The sequence below is a fragment of the Pogona vitticeps genome, chromosome 5 (genome assembly GCF_051106095.1).
Source record: "Pogona vitticeps strain Pit_001003342236 chromosome 5, PviZW2.1, whole genome shotgun sequence".
Lineage (NCBI taxonomy): Eukaryota > Metazoa > Chordata > Lepidosauria > Squamata > Agamidae > Pogona > Pogona vitticeps.
Window position 1 is genome coordinate 106091920 of NC_135787.1, and position 22767 is coordinate 106114686.

Consider the following 22767-nt stretch of genomic DNA (forward strand, 5'->3'; position numbering starts at 1 on the left):
AACATCAAGGCTACTCAAAGTCTATTAATCTCAGTGAGTTTTAAGAAGCCCCAATTTTGTGGAAAACTGGTTTGATAAGACAGACAGGGGGAAAGCCCTACTTTGAACACTTGCAGCTCCTCAAGAATCACTTCTTCCATTGATTCTGTGTCTTGGTTGTAAATTGTAATGACTTTCAGTACAATCCCATTATCTGTAAACAACAAAAAACAGAAAACTTAATATTGCTAACAATTTTTGTTCATCAGTCACCAAAGGACAGTTTTAAAAAAGAGCCTGATGCTTGTAAAAAAGTAAGAAAAATATACCTGCCATCTAGTAGAAAAGAGGAAGTGGGAACACATAAATGACATAAGATGCCAAAGAAGTTCTCTCTCTCTCTCTCTCTGTGTGTGTGTGTGTGTGTGTGTGTGCATGCATGTGCCTGTCTGTCTGTTAATAGTTAGCTGCTTTGATTGTATTTAAGCTCTGCATCATTATTAGTTACATTTTTTATCCTGTCCTCCTTCTAAGGAGCATAGTGTGATATTCCAGATTCTCTCAGTCCTAATTTCTCCTCACAGCAGCCCTGCAGAGTAGACTATGTGACTGGCCTTCTCAGTTCAAAGCCTAGCACTCAAATATGCTGGCCAGATACAGCAGTTGTTCCTATAAGCATATTTGAGTGCTGTATAAATGATGCTGATGAAACAGAGTGGTCACATTTCCTGTTTCAAGGATGACAGACCACAGTGGATATCTGGAAACAGACTCAATGGGCATTGTGATTCTATGTAAGTTATAAAAACCATTCCTAACTTTGGCAGATATAAAATAACATATGCAATTTTATGCCAAAAAGATATTCCTTTGTCTTCTTTTCTGTTACTCCTTTTTAGTAATGTATCATCAGTCATTCAATGAAGACACAGAAAAGAGTTGCTTAACTAAGGACTAGAATGGCCAGCTTGCACCTTGGATGCTGGATATAAGTGTCTACATTTGCTAAAACAGGAAAGAAGTCCAGTATGGCTCCTTACCCCTTATAAGCAACCCCTGTTGCTTATATAGCCTCAAGAAAGAGAGAGAGAGAGAAATATGCCTGTTTCTGGGTTGCAGAGTGACCACAACCCTGGGAAGAAAGCCCAGCGAAATGCATGACTAGGGATAAGAAGACAGTGACAATGAACCTGAAATGATTTCTGCTGGCAGGGTGGTTTTAAGCCAAAGTTCTTTTACAGACGTCCAGTCCTAGAAGTGACGCAGAGGTTAACATTTCCAAACTCTAGCGATAGAAAACCCAGCAACGGCCCTGTACCAGCACTAGATATATCTTTGCAATAAATCTTCAAACTGAGAAAATGATCCAATTTAGAAGGCTCCTTCCAAACAACAGGCCTGAAGAGGAGAGCACTGTACCATAGCAAAGAGTGATGAACTAGGTTTTTTTGAAGTAATTGGATACTAAAGTGATCCTGTAAGCGTTTATACCATTCTGTGCCCTCACATCTCACAGCATGCAATAAATCTGAACCACATACCACAGCCTATATCACTGAACTTCCCACAGCCTGCAACTGTTTTTTAAGTGTGGCACAGGTGGGGAGGTGGAAGAGGGAAATGAAAACAGCAGCATTGACCCAAAAACATCCTTGGTAAATTTAACCCATTAATACAAAGAAGCATTGTTATGGAGGTGGCCCAGGAGCAATAATCTGGGGGTAAGGCATGGAAGTAATGAGAGTGAACATGGCGGGAGTGAACTAGTTCCTTGCAAAGAGAGTAGATATCTGTTCTTGCCCACCACAGAGTAACATGTTCAAAGAATGTTAGCTTCACTACCAGGTTATAATCATCTACTGTCTAGGACGGGGTTTGGTTCTTTTAGTGGGCTGGGGGAGAGTTTACCCCTGCTGCCTGCCACTGGTTGCACCAAGTCATAAAATGGCCTACAAACAATAAAAACAAAATGGCACCAGAAATACTATTTTGATTGGGTGTGTGTGCAGTGGCTGGCAGTCTTGGGGATACAACCATCCACTGTATCTCATGGAAGTACCAAATGCTTCTGAGAGTCATTCTTCCCATTGGGAAATATATACCCACACCCATCAGAGTCCCCAGTACATCCCAATATGGGATGTACTGGGGACTCTGATGGGTGTGGGTACCACAAGAATGCTCCTGAGAGGCTGACTTTGTCTTCACCTCATGGTTTATGGAAGTCTAGAGGATGCTGGGAAGAGAACAGTAAGGGAACATTGTCTGGGGGAAAATCAGAACGTGTGTATCAAATGGGGGGCAGCATCATTGAAGGTCTAAAGGCAGCCAGGGCTGAAAGACGGCCCAGCATCTTCACCAGAAGCTGAATGAGGGTGGAGAGGATGGAAAACCAAGTGCTTAAAAGAAAAAATCCAAAACACCACCCTCTTTTTTCTGTTTCATTTACCTGTTCCAATAAACAAGACATCATATTGTCCATCTTCTGCTTCTACTCTGTCAACTGCTATTTGTTTGAGCTTGTATTTCCCATCTGTCTTCACAAGAACTGGTTTCTTATGAACAGGCCGAACAGGCTGATACATCAGTGGGTGGCTTCTAGCAAAACGGATTGCTTCATCTGGGTAGTCTTTGGTGCTGCCATGCAGGCCTCCGTTCACTTTGCTGGCACACTGTCAAACACAGAAGAGGGAAAGAGATGTCCAATATGGTGATAGGTAGTTTGTTTGAAAAGAAAACAATGCAGAGATGAATGAATTGTATCCCACCACTTTAACCTGGAACTCTGGAGCCAGGGATTTCTACTTTCTTTCCAGAAGATTTAATGCATTGTACTGGAGAAGCAGGGGATTTAGGTTTGAGGAGAGTGTGTGCCCAGTTTGAGGCAGTAAGCATATAGTTCATTGGTTTGGGTATCTTGGCTGCAGAGGTTGGGAGTTCAATCCTCCACTATGCTTCCAGGGAGAAAAGCCAGCCTGCATGACTTTGGGCAAGCTGCACAGTCCCTGGATGCCCCCAGAATGGTAACCACTTCTGAGTATTCTTTAATGAAAAACCCTGCAAATGGTTGCCAAAAGTCAATACCAACTTGATGGAATGCGAGTATTATACTAAGGATAGGAAACTGCTTAGCAATAGGAGCTGAAATTTTAACAAAAGATACCCAGCCGTTTGCAAGATATTTTGCTCCCCACTCACCCCCTCACAGCTTTATTTGGCCAATTTCTCCACTTACAGTTTGTGCTGTTATTTCAGGTCAAAGGGAAAGTTTAATACCAGCTTTGCCATAGTCGTTGTGTAATGCATATAGTATGTAGATTTTATTTAACAGGCCAAATTTGGCTTATTTTAGTTAGGGAGTTTCTAAGATGTCTGGGGTGGCCACTCAGGTCATAAATATTAATATGATATCCGTATAGACCAATGGGAGTAATGGAGGGGCGGAGTCATGAGATATAAGAGACTCAGCAGGAGGAGGGGGCGTTAGTGGAGGAGACTGAGAGTTTTAGTGTTGAAGGGTTTTGGAGATTGAGTGGGAGAGTGGCACCTGAGAGTGGATGAAGGAGGATGTTTGTTAAGAGTTAACAACATTGCTGGAACTATAATCCTCTGTAACAATAAACCATTTCTGTTTGGTTCTTTTAAAAATGACCCATTGCCTGGACTTCTATTATTAATAATAAATAATGTTGATGTAATCAACTAGTGGCAGCTGAAAGACATGTAGTGTGAGCTCTTAGTTTGGTGAAACAACCAGGGGCCACGTGGGATCACGACAACATCCTTTTGCAACACAAATAGATCAGAGTGCGTAGGAGGTAAGGATGTGAACACTCTCAGATTTTCTCATCCTTGACAAAGAGGAGCGCTTTGGTGTGTCAAAAATAATTGTCACCCACTGAGAGATGATTTGCTCCTACACAGGACCAGGTTTTTTTTTCAGCAGCAGCAGTAACAAAAAAGTGTGGCGTTTTGAAAAACAAATACAAAACAAACAAATCTACAGCCCTTACATTTGGTGTAACAAAACTTTCATTTTGCTGTATGTATTAGTTACATTTATATCCCACCCTCTCCTCAAGAGTAGTATACATATCTCTTTTTGCTCTGACTGTATCCTTACAACAGCACTGTTGGGCCAATCAGGCTGAGAAACAGTGAGTGGCCCAAGGTCACCAGGTGAGTTTTGTCACATGGGGAAGGGGCACGTACCATGGTTTGGCAGTTTGGTGGATCAGGCCCACAGGTGTTGCGTGGACACCTTGAATTCTGCCGCCCTTCTCCTCCCACGGCTGTCCACTGAGAAGAGGAGCAGAGCAGAGAAGCCTGTGGTGCTATTTCTGAGAGGATGCCCATGGGAGGAGGTGGGGCATTGAATCTGCTTGGGCAACACTTGTGGGCCCGATCCACCAATCTGTGCCAAAGCACCGATGGTAAGTTCCCATCTCTAGTGGGGAGTCTGGATCATGATATTTTCATATTCTGTACTTGAGGCAAGTTGAAATATAGAAATCATTGCCACAAGGAAATCACTGTGCCTAATGTGTAGATTGCTGGATGAATATAAGCAAGGAGTTGTGCAAACTACAGGTAGGCACCAACTGAGTAACCTTTTAAATGGTTAATCATTAGGACAGCATTGGGACCTTGGCCTTTGTAGAAAGTATTGAGAAAATTACTTTCAGTTGAACAGTATTTCTCCGCTCAGGTTTACCCGACCCCATAACACAATACATTTCACTGTTGGCACGAACGTTGCAGGACAGAACACAAAAAAGGCAACACCTTTTGATTAGATAACTGCTAGACTTTAAGTGGAACATTACTCTCAGTGACCCTTCATCAATGCAATATGCCTCTCACATTTACTAAACAGCATAAAGATGGAAAAGCTGTTTGAATTATTTAAGTTGAACAGTTCTGCAGATATGTGAATAAACCTTGCAGAGTGACAAGTTTTTATAATGTATATCACCAATTTTTTTGCACAAAATATCATTCCTCTCTCCCTCCCTCTCCTCCTCTCTCTCTCACATACAATTTCCCATTTTTATGCCAGAGGTTAGGGAATACGAAAAAGGCTTTGTTCTCTCCTCAGAGATTCTTTCAACAGTGAGAAGCCCAGACTGATGAGAGTGAGGATTTTTTTTTTGCAATATTTTTACATCCTTACTCCAATGAGCAACTCTTCAGTCAGCCTATCTATGAGAAGGAAACACTTCAGTAAATGGAGAAAACCTATATGTGGTATCTACTTGCTGTGACCAGTTCCCCTTTTTACAGGTATGTCAGACACTTAAATTCAATATGATGCCCTCAGAAGTAGCTGATGTTAGTGATGCAGGGGAAAGGAAGAAAAAAAAGTTATAAACGTTCAGACTCATCTGTTACTGAGCTTATAGGCCTTCATTTTATTTGGCATAAGCGCCACTCAAGCTTTAGCGAACACTGGGGACATGGTTAGCAGGAAGGCTTAGCCATGCTTTCATTGTGCTACACATGAGCAAGAACGCGGGTGCTGGAAGCATGAGGGGGATGTTCACATCCCCATGCAGGTTCACAACACTGACTTTTGTATTGCCTGAATGGGGCTGTTTTCTTAAACAAATCTGATGGATATTTTTTGTTTATTGTTTTAATGGGGTTGGAGCCAGGAATCGAATACCTCAGTGAGCACAAACAGTAAAAAAGATATACTACATACAGGGGAAAACCTGGGATTTATTCACTGAGATTTGTTTCTAATTGCGCAGAGGATATTGAGGAACCCTTTTCAGAAGATTAATGTTGGGATGAGGACTTCTACAGCATTTTAAAGCCCAAAAGTTTAGGAATATGCCTCTCACATTCATCAAAGGGTTTTAAAATTCCCAAAATGAAAGTTTAAAATCTTTTGATGAAAATCATAGATAACATTCCCTAACTCAACATGAATTCCTCAATTCAAAACTGGCCTCGTGCTCTTTTATTAGAATCATTTAGGATTTTGCTAGAAATATTTTAGTAATCATTTATTTCCTCCACAGCTCTTGGAAACAATGTGGTTTTAAGAAACATCTCAGGCACAACCACAGTAGCAGGCTCTACCCATTTAAATGGGATTTTCAATCAATAATGTGAAATAAAATACCCTTTATGTTTACTGGAAACATTCAGGCTCAACTTGTGGCAGGGCGGTAATTGACACTAATAAACTCCTGCACTTGTCAAATGGGGCAGTGTTTATTTTCCTTTTCTTGGGGCTTGGCTACCCAGAACTATTCGCTCTGGGCTGGTTTTGAAGTGTGTTTTCTAATCAGCCAGCAGTGGAATTTCCACCAGCTGCTTGTCATCAAAGGCCAAGCATGTGGGTTTCAGCAGAAGCTAAAATGTCTGGTTTTTCATGCACCGCCACAGTCAATGAAACAGCTCAGCCAAGGCCGGATGAAGATTTCCAACTCTGAGCAAGATTTGAGAACATAATTTAGCTGCATTTAAAAGAAAACCATTTCTTTCTTTCTTTCTTTTTTAAATAAGACAATAGCTCTGTCTTCAAGGGCAATTGTGCCTTCAACACTCTTGGGTGGGCATTCGGGTAGCTTTGTATTGCTGCTTTTCAACAGTGTCATGGGGGAATCAAACAATTAATTGGACTGATTAGAGAGATGCCAACAGTCACAGTGGAAGCTCTGCCAAGCTCTGCTAAAGATTTAGCACAAAATGTTGTTGGGGTTTAGAATCAAGTGTGTAGATGTAAATGCCAGGTTTAGTGCCAATTTAAATCCAGTTTTTCTTCTTCACAAGGAGGCAGGTTCTAAACCAAATAAGTGACAGAGCAGTACTACTCCTAAATAGTCTGTGCACATCTTTGGGACTAAGAATGTAGGCCAAATAAACAAATCCAGGAATTGGCAAAGGAGAGTACATAAGTCAAATTCCTTTATCTAGTAAGTCTACCTACACATTTCTGGCTGGGAAGTCCTTTAAAACATTACAACAAAAGCCCAGCATTAAGTCAGCTAGAGGATAGAGTGGGAAAAGATTTATGCAATGTCTTCACTGTGAGACACAAGCTTCTATGCGTAGATCCATTGGCCAATTAATTTCTAGTCATACACCTAGGACTCCTGGTTGGGCAGGTAACATGTTCATATACATCATAAGCCAGTCCAGACAGAACAATGAAGCACTGAAGAGCAAGGTGATGAAGCAGTGAATGAGCAACTGCATCAGCTATATTCCCCACATGTATCCTCTTTTTGGATTAAGGCATATGCATCTCTCAGACAAGCTTCTCGTCACTGGAAGCTCCACTGAGAGGGATCACACTTGGCTTCACAATCAATTTCCAATGATAAGAAATCTGCTTCCATCATAATTTGCCTGTTTTAAGAGAAAGCAATAAAGCAAGCTGTTTACACAACAATCATTAAACCACAGCCTTCTTCTACATACCGATCCAGGTCTTGGGTATGGTACTTTCCCTTCATACACAGACCAGTGGTACTCAGGCCCTTCTTTATGAGCATATGGTCCATTGAAAGCTGCTCGAATACTAGCCATATGATAGACACATATAGCATACCCTCGAAATATGTTGCTGCAAAACAGAAACCAAGAAAGTGTTAAGCAAAGATTTACAGATGGGACATAACTAGGCAGCTGAGTCCCTTCACTGGGAGAGATACAGTGAATTCCCCCATTGGGAGAAAGGTAGGATATAAATATGGTAAATAAATAAGCAAATAAACAAATAAAGAATTTAGTCATTCATACAGGCCATGTCACAGAAAAAAAAGAAAAGAAAACCACCTTGTATGTGAATGGACATGTATGTATTCAGCCTTAATTGCCAACACATCTGTCTGCATACATGTTTTAATTCAAAGATATTATCACATTTGGATAGGGAGAGGGATTGCATATGAATAGGGATTTTTAGGAGGCTGGTCTGATTTACACTTTTGTACTAAAAGAAGGATTAGTATTCACTGATGGTTATCCATTTTTTGTACTTTTCTAAATTTTGCTGAACTCTTAAAGATGCCAGCATTTATACAAAAATACTTGATGGTCTTTATGGATATTAAAGTGCATAAAAAATTTATAGTTTAGCATATGCTAAAATTAGAGAAACATGCATACAAAACTGCGTATTTGTGAAATATCCAAAATAACTTATATAAATACTTGTAAAATTTGAAGAAAAAAGAAGAAAAGAACACGTGGTTGCATATTTAAAAGGATGCAGAAGAAAAAAGTATAAGAATCTTGGCTGGCATTTGAGAAATAATTGGAGTTTCTAAACTGGCTTCAGCAGTAAAATGTTAAATTACTTAGGATTATAAAAATGCAGTTCTAAAAATCCATATACAAAACAGTCAGTCCCACTGAACTGTACATGTTTGGCAAATAGCAGCATTACTTTGCATCATTTTGCAAACATGCATTGATTGTTTCAACAATTCCATTCAAGAACAGTTGCGGGGAACAACATCTCCCGTTGGCTTCAATAAGATTTAATCCTAGGAATCTAAGTACAACTTCAGCTAGGCTCATACAAGGATATCATCATCATCATAGAACTGCGGAGTCATCGAGTCCAGCCCCTGTCAAGGAGGCACGGAAGAGAATTTTGCTTGCTGTTGTGTTACAAGGCATGTTGCCTCGATAATTCACACATTTTCAAGCCATACGGGGGCATGCCAGAGAAATAATGTGGACACAAAACAGTGCATATATTTTAAAATCATAAAATTGGAAAAACTTGCAGAGACATGAGTAAATCAGGTAAAGTGCCTGAATGTGTAGATTAGAAAAATGTATTTAAAGTTTCAATGCAGAAAGAATAAAACAAATTATTGCCTTCAATATGAAAGTAGCAAGAGAAGAAGGCATAAGGTGGAATTCAAAGTAATGCAATAAAATTCAGAGTAAGAGATTTTCAACTCTCTAGGGTCGTATCAAACATCTGTGCCTTATCTCCTATAGGAGATATCATTTCAACCAGTCAACACTGTCCTTATCAATGAACCAGATTTTTCCTGGCCTTTAGGTTTCTGCATTTCAAAAGATTGGATCAGGAGGATTCTGCATACAAAGAAAAGCAAAACAGGCAATTATAGCTATTTTCTCCTACACACAAAGTTCTGTCCTGGTCTACTGTATCAATTGATTTTCCTGAAAAGTTACAATTTGGCTAAACTGCTGGATTTACTACTATGATTTCCGGAAAATCAGACTCCTTGAATAATCTCCATTAGAGATGGGGACAAATAAAAAAAATGTGTTTTTTAATCTGTTATTCGTCAAGGTATTAACGAATATGAATATATGAATATTCCTCAACGAATTGATGGATCAATCTGTTGATTCATGTGCACTTTAAATTGCTGTAACACTTGCCCCCAACCATCTAGAGACACAAAATGTGCAGGGAGGCTTCCTCAGATGGTTTTCTACAACTCCTGAATGTTTGGTGAACATTCAATTGGCCCTCCAGCCAATTAAGTCTTTCTTATTTTTCTCCCCTTTTATGCCATGCCATCTTGGTAATCTTCTTCAAATTAATTGTTCAATTGTAATAGTAACTTTATAATTTTATATATTTTATATTGTTCTGTTCTATCTATGTAAGCCGCCCCGAGTAGACATGGTCTAGAGGGGCTGGGTAAAAATCCAATAAATAAATAAATAAATAAATAAATAAATAAATAAATAAATAAATAAATAAACAAACAAACAAACAAACAAACAAACAAACAAACAAACAAACAAACAAACAAACAAACAAACAAACAAACAAACATTGAATCACAGACCCCCGAGTTATATAGTCATAAAGACATCCCCCCAGGAAACCTCCTCCCAGGTACTTAGAAACTCCAGAATCACAACAGAGCTTCCTGTGTCTTTCTTCAACATGTCTGCCAACTTTGGTGAAGATTGGATATCGGACATTCCAGTTGTTCACCCACAAATTGGGTTCCCCCGGAAGAGTTTACCAGATGGCACAGAAGCCCATTCTGTCTACCAGCCACCTATCAGCTGATCAGAAGTTGATAGGCAGCCACCCCACACACAGCCAGCCATCCCAAAAGCCTGCCCGCACACCCACTTCCTTTCCCACCCCACTCCCACTGACACCCCCTTACCTTAATAGCTGCTGCCGAGGTCTCCATCAGGCCTTTGCAGCCAAGGGGGTAAAAAGAGAGACTGGCTGCCCTTTGCAAAGGTGGTGGCTGTGGCTTCGTTTAGGGTAGGGAAGCTGCAGCTGCCATCTTTGCAAAGGGCAGCCTGGATTCCCTTTTTACATGTGTGGCTCCAAGGCCAGACCTTGGCAGCAGGTAAGAGGGTGATGGTGGGTGTGGGGTGGCATGGGGCCTAAAGTAGGGAAAGGAAGGGGGTGGGAGTAGGCTGTGGTACTGGGTGGCTGTGTGGGGTGGTGGTTGCCTTTCTGCTTCTGATCAGTTGATAGGCGGCTGGTAGGCAGAATGGGCTTCTGTGCCATGTGGTAAACTCTCCTGGGGGGACCCAATTTGTGGGTGAACAACTGGAGTGTCTGATATCCAATCTTCACCAAAGTTCGCAGTCATGTTGGGGAAAGACATAAGAAGCTCCGTTGTAGGCAGAATGGTGTTTGCTGTTTTTTAATACGAAGGATGAATAAAAATGGGTAAATATTCATCCCTTTGTAATTGTGGGGGTCTCTGGAACGCACAAATACGGATCAACAAATATTTAATGAATTGGCTATATTCGTCGGAAAAAGCAATCCATTTTTATATTCGTCCCCATCTCTAATCTCCATCTTTCATCAAATGGAATCCAGCATCTTAACTGCTTACCTCGTAGTGTTGAAGAGTCCAAATATCACTGGGTTTTTGTTATCCCGAGTCTGGAGCAAAAATACATCTTCTGCAAAGAAGAAACATGATGATGTTTAAATATTATTTAAGAATTCGTTCTTTCTGAAGAAGAAGGGCTTTAGTGGCTTTAGAGCCTATGCTACCCAGTTTTGCACTCTGAAGGCATATTACTGCAATGGAGGGCCAGTATTGACATCATGGAAAATGCTGGCTTATCACTCCTTTGGGTCTTTGCTAGGTTTCTGAGAAGATCCAGGGCCTTTTCTTCTTGTTTTGATTAACATCCTTCTCTTTTTGCATCTTAATCCTATATTGTAGTTAATTTCATCTGCAGTTTGTTCAAACAAGGCAGGTTCATATCAAAAATACCTGGATTTGCTTTATTTCAAAGAAATCATTGTAAAGATCAGACACATTTAAAAGGGCTAGACAAAGTATCCATCTTCAAAATGGGTGCAAACTCTCCTGCTTGCAGGAGGTGGGGAGGAGGAGGCTCCTTACTCACTGCAGTTTGTTCCTGACATGATAAACCAAGGCAATTGCAATATCTGAGCCAACTGAACAAAGTCACCATAGTGTTAGAGTTACAAGCTACTTGTACACCCTGAAGTTGTTATGGGCTATGTCTTGAACCTATGCAGCATGCAACTCACCTAATTCATCAAAATGTGTGTCAATTCCATTCCTCCCTGGCACGGAGCAGATCAATCTGGTTTTGAGGAAAGTGGTCCATTTATTCACCAGCATCCGTTGTCCACCCAGATCATTCTGGAGAGGAAGGAACAAGAAAGAAAATGTTAAGCTTACAGGCAAGAGAAACATGTTGTGTCTTCTGAGACTCACACTCGGGGCCTTTGGCATTGCTTTAAAGCATTGATGGCACCCAGTGAATGGGAAATTTAAACCAGGACTATGATTCTGAGAGGGAAGTGATTTAATCCTTCCCATACAGCAGCTTGCCTGGTTTCCTGGTTAAAATTGTCCCCTTAACATAACCACCATTTGCCTTATGGGGAACAAAGAGTCACACAGGAAATTGTAGATTTTGCCGCATGTATTAGAACGGCTGGATGGCTCATTGGTTTAGACATCTGGATGAGGAGCCAGAGGTTGGGACTGTGATTCCCCGCTGTGCCTCCTTGAGAGAGGCTGGACTCCATCATCCATAGGGTCCCTTCCAGCTCTGCAGTTCTAAGATGATGATAAATCTTCCCACTGACACTGCGGTTATCTGAACAGTTAGAAAGGAAATGGGCTACCGTTGATGCTTAAAGAATTAAAGGATATTGCATTAACCAATTTCTTCTATCATCATCAAGTTTGAGCTAAACATCTTTGAAATGAAAGCATAGGTTGATTCAGGTCTTTAAAGATAAAGCAGGATTACTGTAAAATAATTGCCTGAATAAGGTCGTGGTCCATAACTTCAACTAGCATTTCTTTCCTAACCTCTAGTTTTCAGGACAGTTGGGCTGGGAAAAAGAGGCAAGAAGCGCAACAGAAGTGCCTCCTGTTCTTCCATATTTGAAGAACTATCTCATCTGCCTGATGCAGGAATACCTATCACATCTCCCCATGGCATGAGGAGATGACAAAGCTCCTCTTCAGAGGTGAGAAAGGTAAATAGAGAACAGAAAGCAGAGGCCCAATGCTTATCATTACATCCATAATGGATCCCAGATGCAACAGCTCCTTGGAAGCAATGCCTCAACTTAAGCATATTTGTGTTCTGATTCGTGCATTAGAATCAACAAGTGGGATTTCTTGAAACCACCTCTGCAACAACCCATTAAATGATCTGCCATACTCTACAGAATGGCTTATGTCATCTGTTTGCAAGTCCCTACAACCAGCAAACACTTTCAGGAGCATCAGTATCTGATTGGGGATCTTCCATATGATCAGATGGATCTGCAAGGTGAGGTTTTCTGTTTATTATGACAATCATTATGCAGATTGCCCCCAGAAGAAGCTTTTTCAAGAGGCAATTATAACATATACTGTATCCAGGGACCCACTACCCTCATCTCAGTCTGTTATTCTTCACTAAGTCAACAACTTTGAAACCATACTTACATAAACTGCTTCACTATTCCAGGGATTACATTCCATTTGATCAACAGAGAACTATCAACATTTTCATTAAAAACTGTGGTCCTAAAAACTGCAGCTCTAAAAACTGCACATATTTTTTAATTAAAATCATGACCATAGCTAGTTTGAACCACTCATATTATTAATCTTTTTAAAATGATTACTCCATTTTGGCAGCTAAATCAGCCAAAAATGCTAGCCAGCTAAATTCTTTCTTTTATTAATCACCTTGGAATTAGCTCAGTAAGATTAGGAAGCATCCATTAATTTGTTTATTCCAGAGTCCAATTACTATACTGAACTCATAATGAAGTATACTGTCTGTGTGTAGTGTATTTAGAGTTCAAAACATTTTTGAGGTAAATACAGATTAAATACAGATAATTTTATTTATATGTTTATTTCTATACTATGCCATTATTGACACCACTCTCTGTGTGGTTTACAATATGCAATAAAAACATAACAACATTGAACTACTGGATAGCTCAGTGGTTTGGGCATCTGGCCACAGAGCCAGAGGTTGGGACTGCGATTCCCCACTGCGCCTCCCTGACAGGGGCTGGATTCAGTCCATGGGGTCCTTTCCAGCTCTGCAGTTCTAAGTCTTAAGATCATATAATAAATACAAAAAATAAAAAATAAAAATAAAATCAACCAAATACAATGAAACCCTGTCACTAACTGAAACTACTTTTAAATAAAAATACACAAGTTAAAACCTATTTCAACATCTCAGGACATGTTTACCGTAGTAGAAGGCAGCTTCATGTAATTCAGCCATGAAACAGAGAGGGATGGTACCTGGAGAAGCTTTGCAGGAAGCTTGTTTCAGAGGAAAGGAGCTATGGCTGAGAAAGCTTGGTTCCTCATGCTGGCTTTTTCGGCCTCCTTAGGTCTTATAGGATGTGGTGGCGCTGCGGGTTAAACCGCAGAAGCCTCTGTGCTGCAAGGTCAGAAGACCAAGCAGTTGTAAGATCGAATCCACGCGACAGAGTGAACTCCCGTCGCTTGTCCAGCTCCTGCCAACTTAGCAGTTTGAAAGCATGTAAATGCAAGTAGATAAATACAGTAGGTACCACCTCAGTGGGAAGGTAACGGTGTTCCATGTCTAGTTGCGCTGGCCACGTGACCACGGAAACTATCTATGGACAAATGCTGGCTCTACGGCTTGGAAACAGGGATGAGCACCGCCCCCTAGAGTCGGACACGACTGGACTACATGTCAAGGGGAACCTTTACCTTTACCTAAGTGTTATAATTCTTAACACCAAGGACTACGAGGAGCATGTGGGACAGGTAGCTATTTTGTGGGAGAGAAGTTCTGCCAAATATTGAGGTCCTACACCATATGGCCAGCCCCTTAAATTGAGCAGATTAATCCCAGAACAACAACAACAACAACAACAACAACAACAACAACAACAACAACCACCATCAGAAGTATAGTGCAATTAAGAAAAGGGATTTGTAGATCTTAATCTGAGCAGTAATATGTAGGTGCACTGATTGTTTTATGCCTGTTAGATCTATTGCCCTGAATTCTTTGTACAATGTCATTGAGCTCCATGCAGGAAAATGACAGATTTATGAGACCAACAACCTTACGTTTTGTGTGTCTATCCAGAAATATTTTCCACTAGGAACCTATTCAAGGATCCAAAAAGAAAAAAGTTTTCAAAAAATTTAGCCATTTTCATGGGGAGGACTGCCTGAAAAGAAAAGCTTGTGCTACACAGGGAGGGGGTGGGTCTTCCCATGGCATCAGAGATCTTGAAAAAGTGGGGTTCCCGACTGCATGAAGAGGCTCTCTATGTATCAGACTGTTCCCTCTTCAGACTGTCCTCCTTTATATAAAGATAATGATAGGAAGGGATGTGGCTAGAATTCCCGCCCTGATTGCTTGAATAGGGCTTCAATTAATACCTGGACTCCAAAATTGCAATCCTAAAGCACATTGACCCCAAAGTAGGTCTCATTTAATCTCAATGGCACTGTCATTTCAGTAAACATGCACAGAATGAGGCTGCAAAGCTGCAAATCCAGGTACACTTGCTTGAAAGTTCCATTAAAATAAACCAAATATTCTTCTGAGAAGAATATAATTAATACTGGGCTAAAATCACCTCACACTCAAACTAAACAAAGCATTTCAATTTCTCTTTTTGTTATTGCTCAATAGTAAAGTTTTATTATTTTATTTCCCTGGAACAGACCCTTTGAGACAAATTTGAAAATGCAGGCATTTCAGAGTTAAGATAAAGAGCAGACCAAAATTTTGCATGCAGCCGAAGGCACTGTTTTCTTTCCATCCCTTGTTCTCTTGACTCCTTTTATGTTTCCCTTCATGTTTTAGTTTATGCCACTCTATATAGAACAAGCTCTAAAATCCATATCTGAGCCATGCCAGAACCATAGTTAGGTGGGTGGCCACGGCTACTGCCCACCATGTCAGTCCATGTTTGATTCTTTGATATGGAATCTGGGGTTAGAATCAGGATTCAGGCTTGGTTTTGGGTTGCTGCTCTTATTTTAGTCTTCACAATTTATCCAAAGCTACAGAACAAAAAGATGTAAGAGACTATAAATAAAATGGTTATTATAAAGGATTTCTTACCGCACACACTCTCCCCACCCTGGAATATATGGCGTGAGCACTTGTTTCTGCCTCTAAAGCTTTCTCGGTGAAGAAGAAATACACTTTATTATCTTCTGGGTCTTCATTGTCAGGAACCATAAAAGAGCTGACAAATTTGGGTTCTTTAACAGATGAAAAAGGAAGGAAGGAAGGAAGGGAGAGAAAGAAAGAAAGAATCAAATTTACTAAAGAAATTCAATGATGACACAATAATATTAATCTTGGAAACACAGAGTTGGAAAGGACGCTCTGGATTATCAACTCCAGCCCTGTCAAGGAGGCAGAGTAGGGAACTGAACTCTGCAACCAGAGTTGCTCAAACCATTGAGCTGCATGCAGATGTGGAAATTCCTGTGTACAATTAGCTTGCAGAATTTTCAAGAGATTAGGAAATTGTCTAAGGCTCTGAACAGGACACCTGAAGCAGTCTCTGCAGATGTTTTGAACTATAAATCTCGTTAGCCCTCACCAGCATGGCCAGGAAGATAGTGTGAAATGTTTGGGGGGATTTTGCTAGCCTACCCCTAGATTGGGCTTCTAGAATAGATAACGTTAACTGAGAATTTTGTCTGAGCCATTAAAAAAAAACAAGAACTCAATGTTTAAGTAAATAGATGTGGGGGGAAAGTATGACTGATAAAATCATTCACACAGGGTTTTCAAGTGTTGGAGTTTTCATGGTTGGTCTTTGAATTCATGTTTGTGACTCTGAATTAGAGTTACCACTTCTCCCCTCTGTCTTGGGAATAGCTGGACCCATTGAATTTGGCCAGTGCAGATGGTTAATAATTTTGTTTCATTTTTGATAAGAATTCAGTTTCCAACTAAGCATGCTGATGAACTGACAGGATGTCTTGATGAAGTGCAGTTGACAAAATTCATCTCTGTGAATTACTGGGTCAGTTTTATGAATTTTAAATTAAATCCTGTTTCCCTAAAGTACTACCTTAAGTACAAATATGCATATGCTCATTATATAAATCGTCTAGGAAACAGAAAGAGAACTGCATAGCATTATATGCACTAAGCAAAAACTAAGATCTTTGGGGAGACATGCAAACAAACTTTAGAAACTGTGTCATGTGAGTGAATCTTCTCTGAACATATGGAGAAGATCAGCTTTCAAAATATTTGTGTAGCTCCAACTTACACATCAATAGTGTGTGTGCGTGCATATGTGTACACACCCAAAAAAGAACACCTCTTTCCAATCTTACTCTCTGGGGCTCACTTATTTTAATTTATTTTAGCCTGAATCTTGGCATGGAACTAATGGAACCATCTGCAGCTCTATCCAAAATAGGATTCAGAGCCATTGGGCTTGATTCATTTTGCAACATGAGACAGAGCTAAATGCTGTGCTAATGAAGGGATGCACAGGTTAGCAGCATTTTGACACTTTGGTATCAAATCAGAACCATTTGAAAGCTTCAGTTTGGCTACGATAAACCAGAACTTGAGGTTTATTCCTGAGATTGCTATGAATTGACTGTTCCTCAATGAATTATGGAGAATGATGACTTTGATTGTTGTTATTATTATCTATGGTGCTGGGGATCTAGTAGGAGAGGTGTTGTGCACATTTCCGTTCTCTCCTAGGCCATGTGAGAAAAATAATGTGATCCATGCATTACACATGTGCATTCATGTACAAATCAGCTTAACTTGTTTGAATTCCTGATCCTGCCTTCTCAGCAAAGAATCATACGATTCATGCCATACAGAATGCAGTGGCACTTGCATGGACCAATAGACAAAATCCAGAGGTCTGAGACTGTGTAAATGTTTGGGGTCTCTGGATCCTGGCATTAGGCAGGGGAGGAGAAAGGCATGAAAATATAACCACATGTTGACCTTAAAACTCCTTATGTCTCCATCCTGTCACCAGTTGGGATGAAGAAGAAGTGCTGTTCATTTGTGCATCAGGTATGATTTGCTGACGATCATGACTGTGTCTGAAAGGTCTCTGGTTTTGCCTAGTGAACTCTTATCCAAGACCTAGTCAAACCTCACCCTAAGCTTCCAAAATCAGAGGAGAGCAATTGCGAGGGTATGTATGTAATATGCTGCTTGGAAAATGTTTCCAAGTGTCATCAAAGACAGCAAGTGCTTAAATGTGGCTCTCCAATATAGGATGAGCACATCGTGTTGATACAGCATTTTTAACTTCACATCATATATCCTCTAACAAAGCAAATATAAGAACATTGTTTTTTTCTGAAAATTTCTTATGGAGCCCTTGGTACCTTTCAGTAGACGGTCATCATCTGGTTCAGTCCGGATGTGTGTCAGCCGGCCCATTGTGCGGAAGACCGCAGCATCTCTCCCCCAGTAGTCACTGTAGAGACCAGCAAACAATGCTCCACCTGAAAGCCAGACACATCAATACTAAGTATATAAGACTGCCATGTTTGTGCATTGTTCTGTGGCTCAGACTACTTGTATCTTTATAATTAGATCTACTTTTCATTCAGACTAATTGAATTAAGTGGGTACAGCCATCCCTGCCATCTACCACTTGTGCCACTAACCTTCACACATCACTTCCCCCAATAAAAAGCTTTTCCTGTGAGCAGAAACCTAGTGCATCAGGAAGAAAGGTTTTATTGAGACTTCTCCATAACAGGATTTATTGCCCTCTATTGGGAGATACGTATATCTCTTTCCATAGGCAGCATTCCGACCTCAACCTGAAGCCAAAAGAGCTGTATTCCAGAAACATCTTTGCCCACTGGTTTCTATTCTATGTATAAACCTCGCTTAAAACATGGAAATAACTCATAGTGAAGGACTAAACTTACATTATGAATGGACACAGGATTGGGATGCAAAATATAAACCACCAATTAAATAAGTTATAGGCAAATTAAAGTAGCAAACTACCCTTGCTCTATTTAAGAAGGGATTTTGCATTGCCATCTGCTTTTCCACATACAGTATATCACAGAAGTGAGTACACCCCCTCACATTTCATAAATATTTTAATATATCTTTTCATGTGAGAACACTGAAGAAATGACACTTGGCTACAATGTAAAGCAATGAGTATACAGCTTGTATAACAGTGCAAATGTGCCGTTCCCTCAAAATAACGCAACACACAGTCATTAATGTCTAAACCGCTGGCAACAAAAGTGAGTACACCCCTAAGTGACAATGTCCAAATGGGGCCCAAGTAGCTGTTTTCCTTCCTTGGTGTCATGAGACCTGTTAGTGTCACAAGTCTCAGGTGTGAAGGGGGAGCAGGTGTTATCGCTTTCACTCTCTCAGACTGGTCACTGAAGTTCCACATGACACCTCAGGGTAATGGACTATCTGAGGATCAGGAAAAAAAATGAATTTTTGCTCTACATAAACATGACCCAGGCTATAAGAAGATTGCCCAAACCCTGAAAGTGAGCTGCAACGTGGTTGCCAAGATCATATAGCGGTTTAACAGGACAAGTTCCGCCCAGAACAGGCCTTGCCATGGTTGACCCAAGAAGATGAGTGCCCGTGCTCAGCGTCATATTCGTTGGCTTTGGGAAATAGATGTACAAGTGCTGCCAGCATTGCTACAGAGGTTGAAGGGGTAGGGGATCAGCCTGTTAGTGCTCAGACCATACATCATACACTGCATCAAACTGGTCTCCAGGGCTGTTGTCCCAGAAGGAAGCCTCTTCTAAGGATGATGCATAAGAAAGCCCGCATATGGTTTGCTGCAGACAAGCAGAATAAGGATATGAATTTCTGGAACCATGTCCTGTAGTCCAATGAGACCAAGATAAACTTATTTGGTTCAGATGGTGTCAAGCATGTGTGGTAGCAACCAGGTGAGGAGTACAAAGACAAGTATGTCATGTCTACAGTCAAGCATGGGGGTGGGGGTGTCATGGTCTGGGGCTGCATGAGTGCTGCCAGCTCTGGGGAGCTACAGTTCATTGAGGGAACCATGAATGCCAACATGTGCTGTGACATACTGATGCAGAGCATGATCCCCTCCCTTTGAAGACTGGGCCGCAGGGCACTATTCCAACATGATAACAACTCCAAACACACCTCCAAAATGACCACTGCCTTGCTAAAGAAGCTGAAGGTAAAGGTGATGGACTGGCCAAGCATGTCTCCAGACTTAAACCCTATTAAGCATCTGTGGGGCATATTGAAATGGAAAGTGGAGGTGCGCAAGGTCTCTAATATCCACCAGCTCTGTGATGTCGTCATGGAGGAGTGGAAGAGGACACCAGTGGCATCCTGTGAAGCTCTGGTGAACTCTATGCCCAAGAGGATTGTAAGGCAGTGCTGGAAAATAATGGTGGCCACACAAAATATTGACACTTTGTGCCCAATTTGGACATTGTCAGGGGTGTACTCCTGTTGCCAGCGGTTTAGACATTAATGGCTGTGTGTTGTGTTATTTTGAGGAGATAGCACATTTACACTGTTATACAAGCTGTATATTCACTGCTTTACACTGCAGCTATTTCTTCAGTGTTGTCACATGAAAAGATATACTAAAATATTTATGAAATGTAAAGGGGTGTACTCACTTCTGTGATAAACTGTATCCTACATGTATTTGCCACTAGATGGCAATCTCATTCCACAAAAGAAAAAGCAAGTTTTACTTGACAAAAAGGACAGAAAAAAAACCCACTCCCTTTGGAAATGAAATTCTTAGGGTACTGTTCTTTTAATAAAGCCTTTTGGCTTTATTCTTTCCTGTAAGCAAAAGGAACGTATTTGACAAATTTCACTATCACTGGTAAAATACTTCATGACCACTCATCATTGTCATCATGTTGATATGATCTGAAATGCCAGAAACCTTTGCTGGCAATTTTTTTCAGAAGTGTAGATTTTCTTTCCGCTTAAGTGACGTATTTGAATTAACAGTCTTATAACTCTGAATAACAATTGTCAGTAGTTTACAGAAGTGCAGCAGCTCTGGCAAGCTTCATTGGTTCTTGCCAGCCAATATGGAATTTTGCCTTAGGCTCTGACTAATAGAGAATGGCATTGCTTTGAAAACCCTGGCAAAGAAACAGAAATAATGTACTAGCAAATGAAAATTAACAGTAAACAAACTACAGCAGGGCTTTCAAAAACAACCCTAAAATTCAACATTTGGGAAGGCATGAAAACTGGGGAGTCTCCAAACGCCAAATGATTACAAAGCATCATTCCCTCTCTTTCTTAATTGGAACAATTAGGGGGAGTGCCCTTACGTACATAGCCAGAGCAGGCCACCCAAACCTAGAACGAAGGTATCAGCATGATCGGAGGGAAACTGAGATTTGTTGAAGTAGATAAATCCAAAGAAAAGCAGGATTTGTGGAGCCACATGGAAGAAAGAAGGAGAAAAGAAACAGGGAGATAACTCTTGAACTGTTCCTCTTCAGGCCTTCCGTTGCTAGATAGTTGCTAGATAGTCATCCTCCTTGAAGGAGGACAGTTTGGAACCTTGGGTTAGTTGGCTGACATTATGGGATAGGTCCTTGCTTGAATTAACTAATCTTAACTCATAGTTTGCTCTGTTTATTATGCAATCCACAAATGTTTTAAAAAGATTTCCATTCAACGAAACATTCGACCTGATCATAAAAAGGGAGAAACTCAGTTCATGCCAAAGTTATAACCGACCATTTTGACACCAAAGGCAAGTGCCATTGTCTCCAACTCATTCCAAGCTCACGTGCAGAAAAAGGAGAAGGAAAATGTGGTTCCCCCCCTCCCTCCACATAAGAAAGAAAAAGTGTATGGTTTCAGAAACAGGGAAATGAGGAAGGCTTCATGATGATGGAATTTATTTTCCTAACATTCACCAGTTACTTCATCTCAATTTGTGTGCCCTCTAAATGTTGATGCTTGTGAGGGAACTGCTATGTGTGCCTTGAGTGGGCCATTTGCTCTTCTCCCAGGCACCCTTGAAAAGCTGGATGGAGCCATTGCTCTTGGAAAGAGGAAGGGGGAGGCATAGGCGTATACAGGGAGGGAAGTGATCAGTGGCACCTGGGACCACATGAGGCAAATGTGGGATTAAAGGTGGCCCAGGAGGAAGGCTGGGATTTTTCTTCAGGATGGAGCATGCCTGGTGAGGGGTCAGAAGAGAAGGAAGAGACCTCTTGTAGTGGAACTGACCTGACAACTGAAGGGCAATCCCTGGCAGGAGTCCTCAGCCTTGGCACAAGCTGGAGATGAGGGACTACATCCACTTCAGCTCCCTAGCCCTGTGTGCTCATGTTGAGAGGCAGGGGCTGGGGAAGAGGAGTGGAGCTCACGCCAATGCCACATCTGGTTCCTGTGTCCACAGCTGCCTGGCAGTAGGATCTGTGGCACTCACCCCTGCACAGAGGGACTGACTGGTATGGAGAAGGAAGAGGCAAAAGAAGAGTGAGAGGCCAACCCTCACTTACAGCCAGCTGCCTCTAATGACCCTCATTAAAAGGCTCTAAGTTTGGGCCTGGACTGGGCTTGTATATTAAGAAGACTTCACTAGCCTCATTGATGGGAACTGAGGCCAGTATTGAACTGACTGCTGCCAATGGGCAAGTATCAGGAACTGGGGTATGGGAGGTCAAGGATGGGAAATTGTTCTTGAAAACACCTTATGTGACATGTATGTGCATACACCTGCAGTCTCACATTGTGCTAGCTATTGCTTGCAATTAAAAGAAAATTGAATTCATCATTTCGTAAAACACCATTACAGTCATACACCAACAGTCAAACATAAAGAATTCTGTCCCACAGTCTTGGACCATTTGAATGAAAGTTGGCAGCAATAGTGAACTCAGCTATTAAGGTATGACAGCCATGGAGCCAATATATGGCCAATGGAAATGAAGGAAATATAGGTGGGTTTGAGTAAACCTTAGATTTCACTGAAGCAGACAAAATATTGAGGGTGATGGTGGATTGAAAGGCAAAACTCTTCTCACAAAATAGCTGAATGAAGACTAATCTTGCTCATGAATGCTGAAGTGCCCTTGTATACATTTGGGCCAACAGGGATCAAACAAAAAACTAGGGGCAGGACAATCAAATGGATTATCCTGAGACAAAACATGTTCTATGCCAGTACCTCATGTCAGTGATGTAGGTTTTTAAAAAACAATAAAGAGTGCAGGGACAACACTGCAGCTTTAAGGCATCCAAGTACAGCAACAGAATTTTTTAAAAAATGCTGGGGGAGACTTTTTGTTTTCGGAAAATATATTTGCATTATGA

The 22767-nt window shown here is 41.0% G+C and overlaps 1 protein-coding gene across 1 annotated transcript in view; it reads right to left on the reverse strand.

Annotated features, from left to right (window-relative positions):
* SEMA3E (semaphorin 3E) overlaps nt 1-22767 on the reverse strand; it is a 223225-nt gene that overhangs the window by 19670 nt on the left and 180788 nt on the right. Inside the window, exons 6-12 of the mRNA XM_020812095.3 lie at nt 17805-17924; nt 15538-15680; nt 11480-11594; nt 10806-10875; nt 7414-7558; nt 2429-2651; nt 102-193 (exon numbers count right to left, since the gene is read on the reverse strand). Coding sequence (XP_020667754.2) covers nt 102-193; nt 2429-2651; nt 7414-7558; nt 10806-10875; nt 11480-11594; nt 15538-15680; nt 17805-17924 — 908 coding nt within the window. The remainder of the gene's footprint in view (nt 1-101; nt 194-2428; nt 2652-7413; nt 7559-10805; nt 10876-11479; nt 11595-15537; nt 15681-17804; nt 17925-22767) is intronic.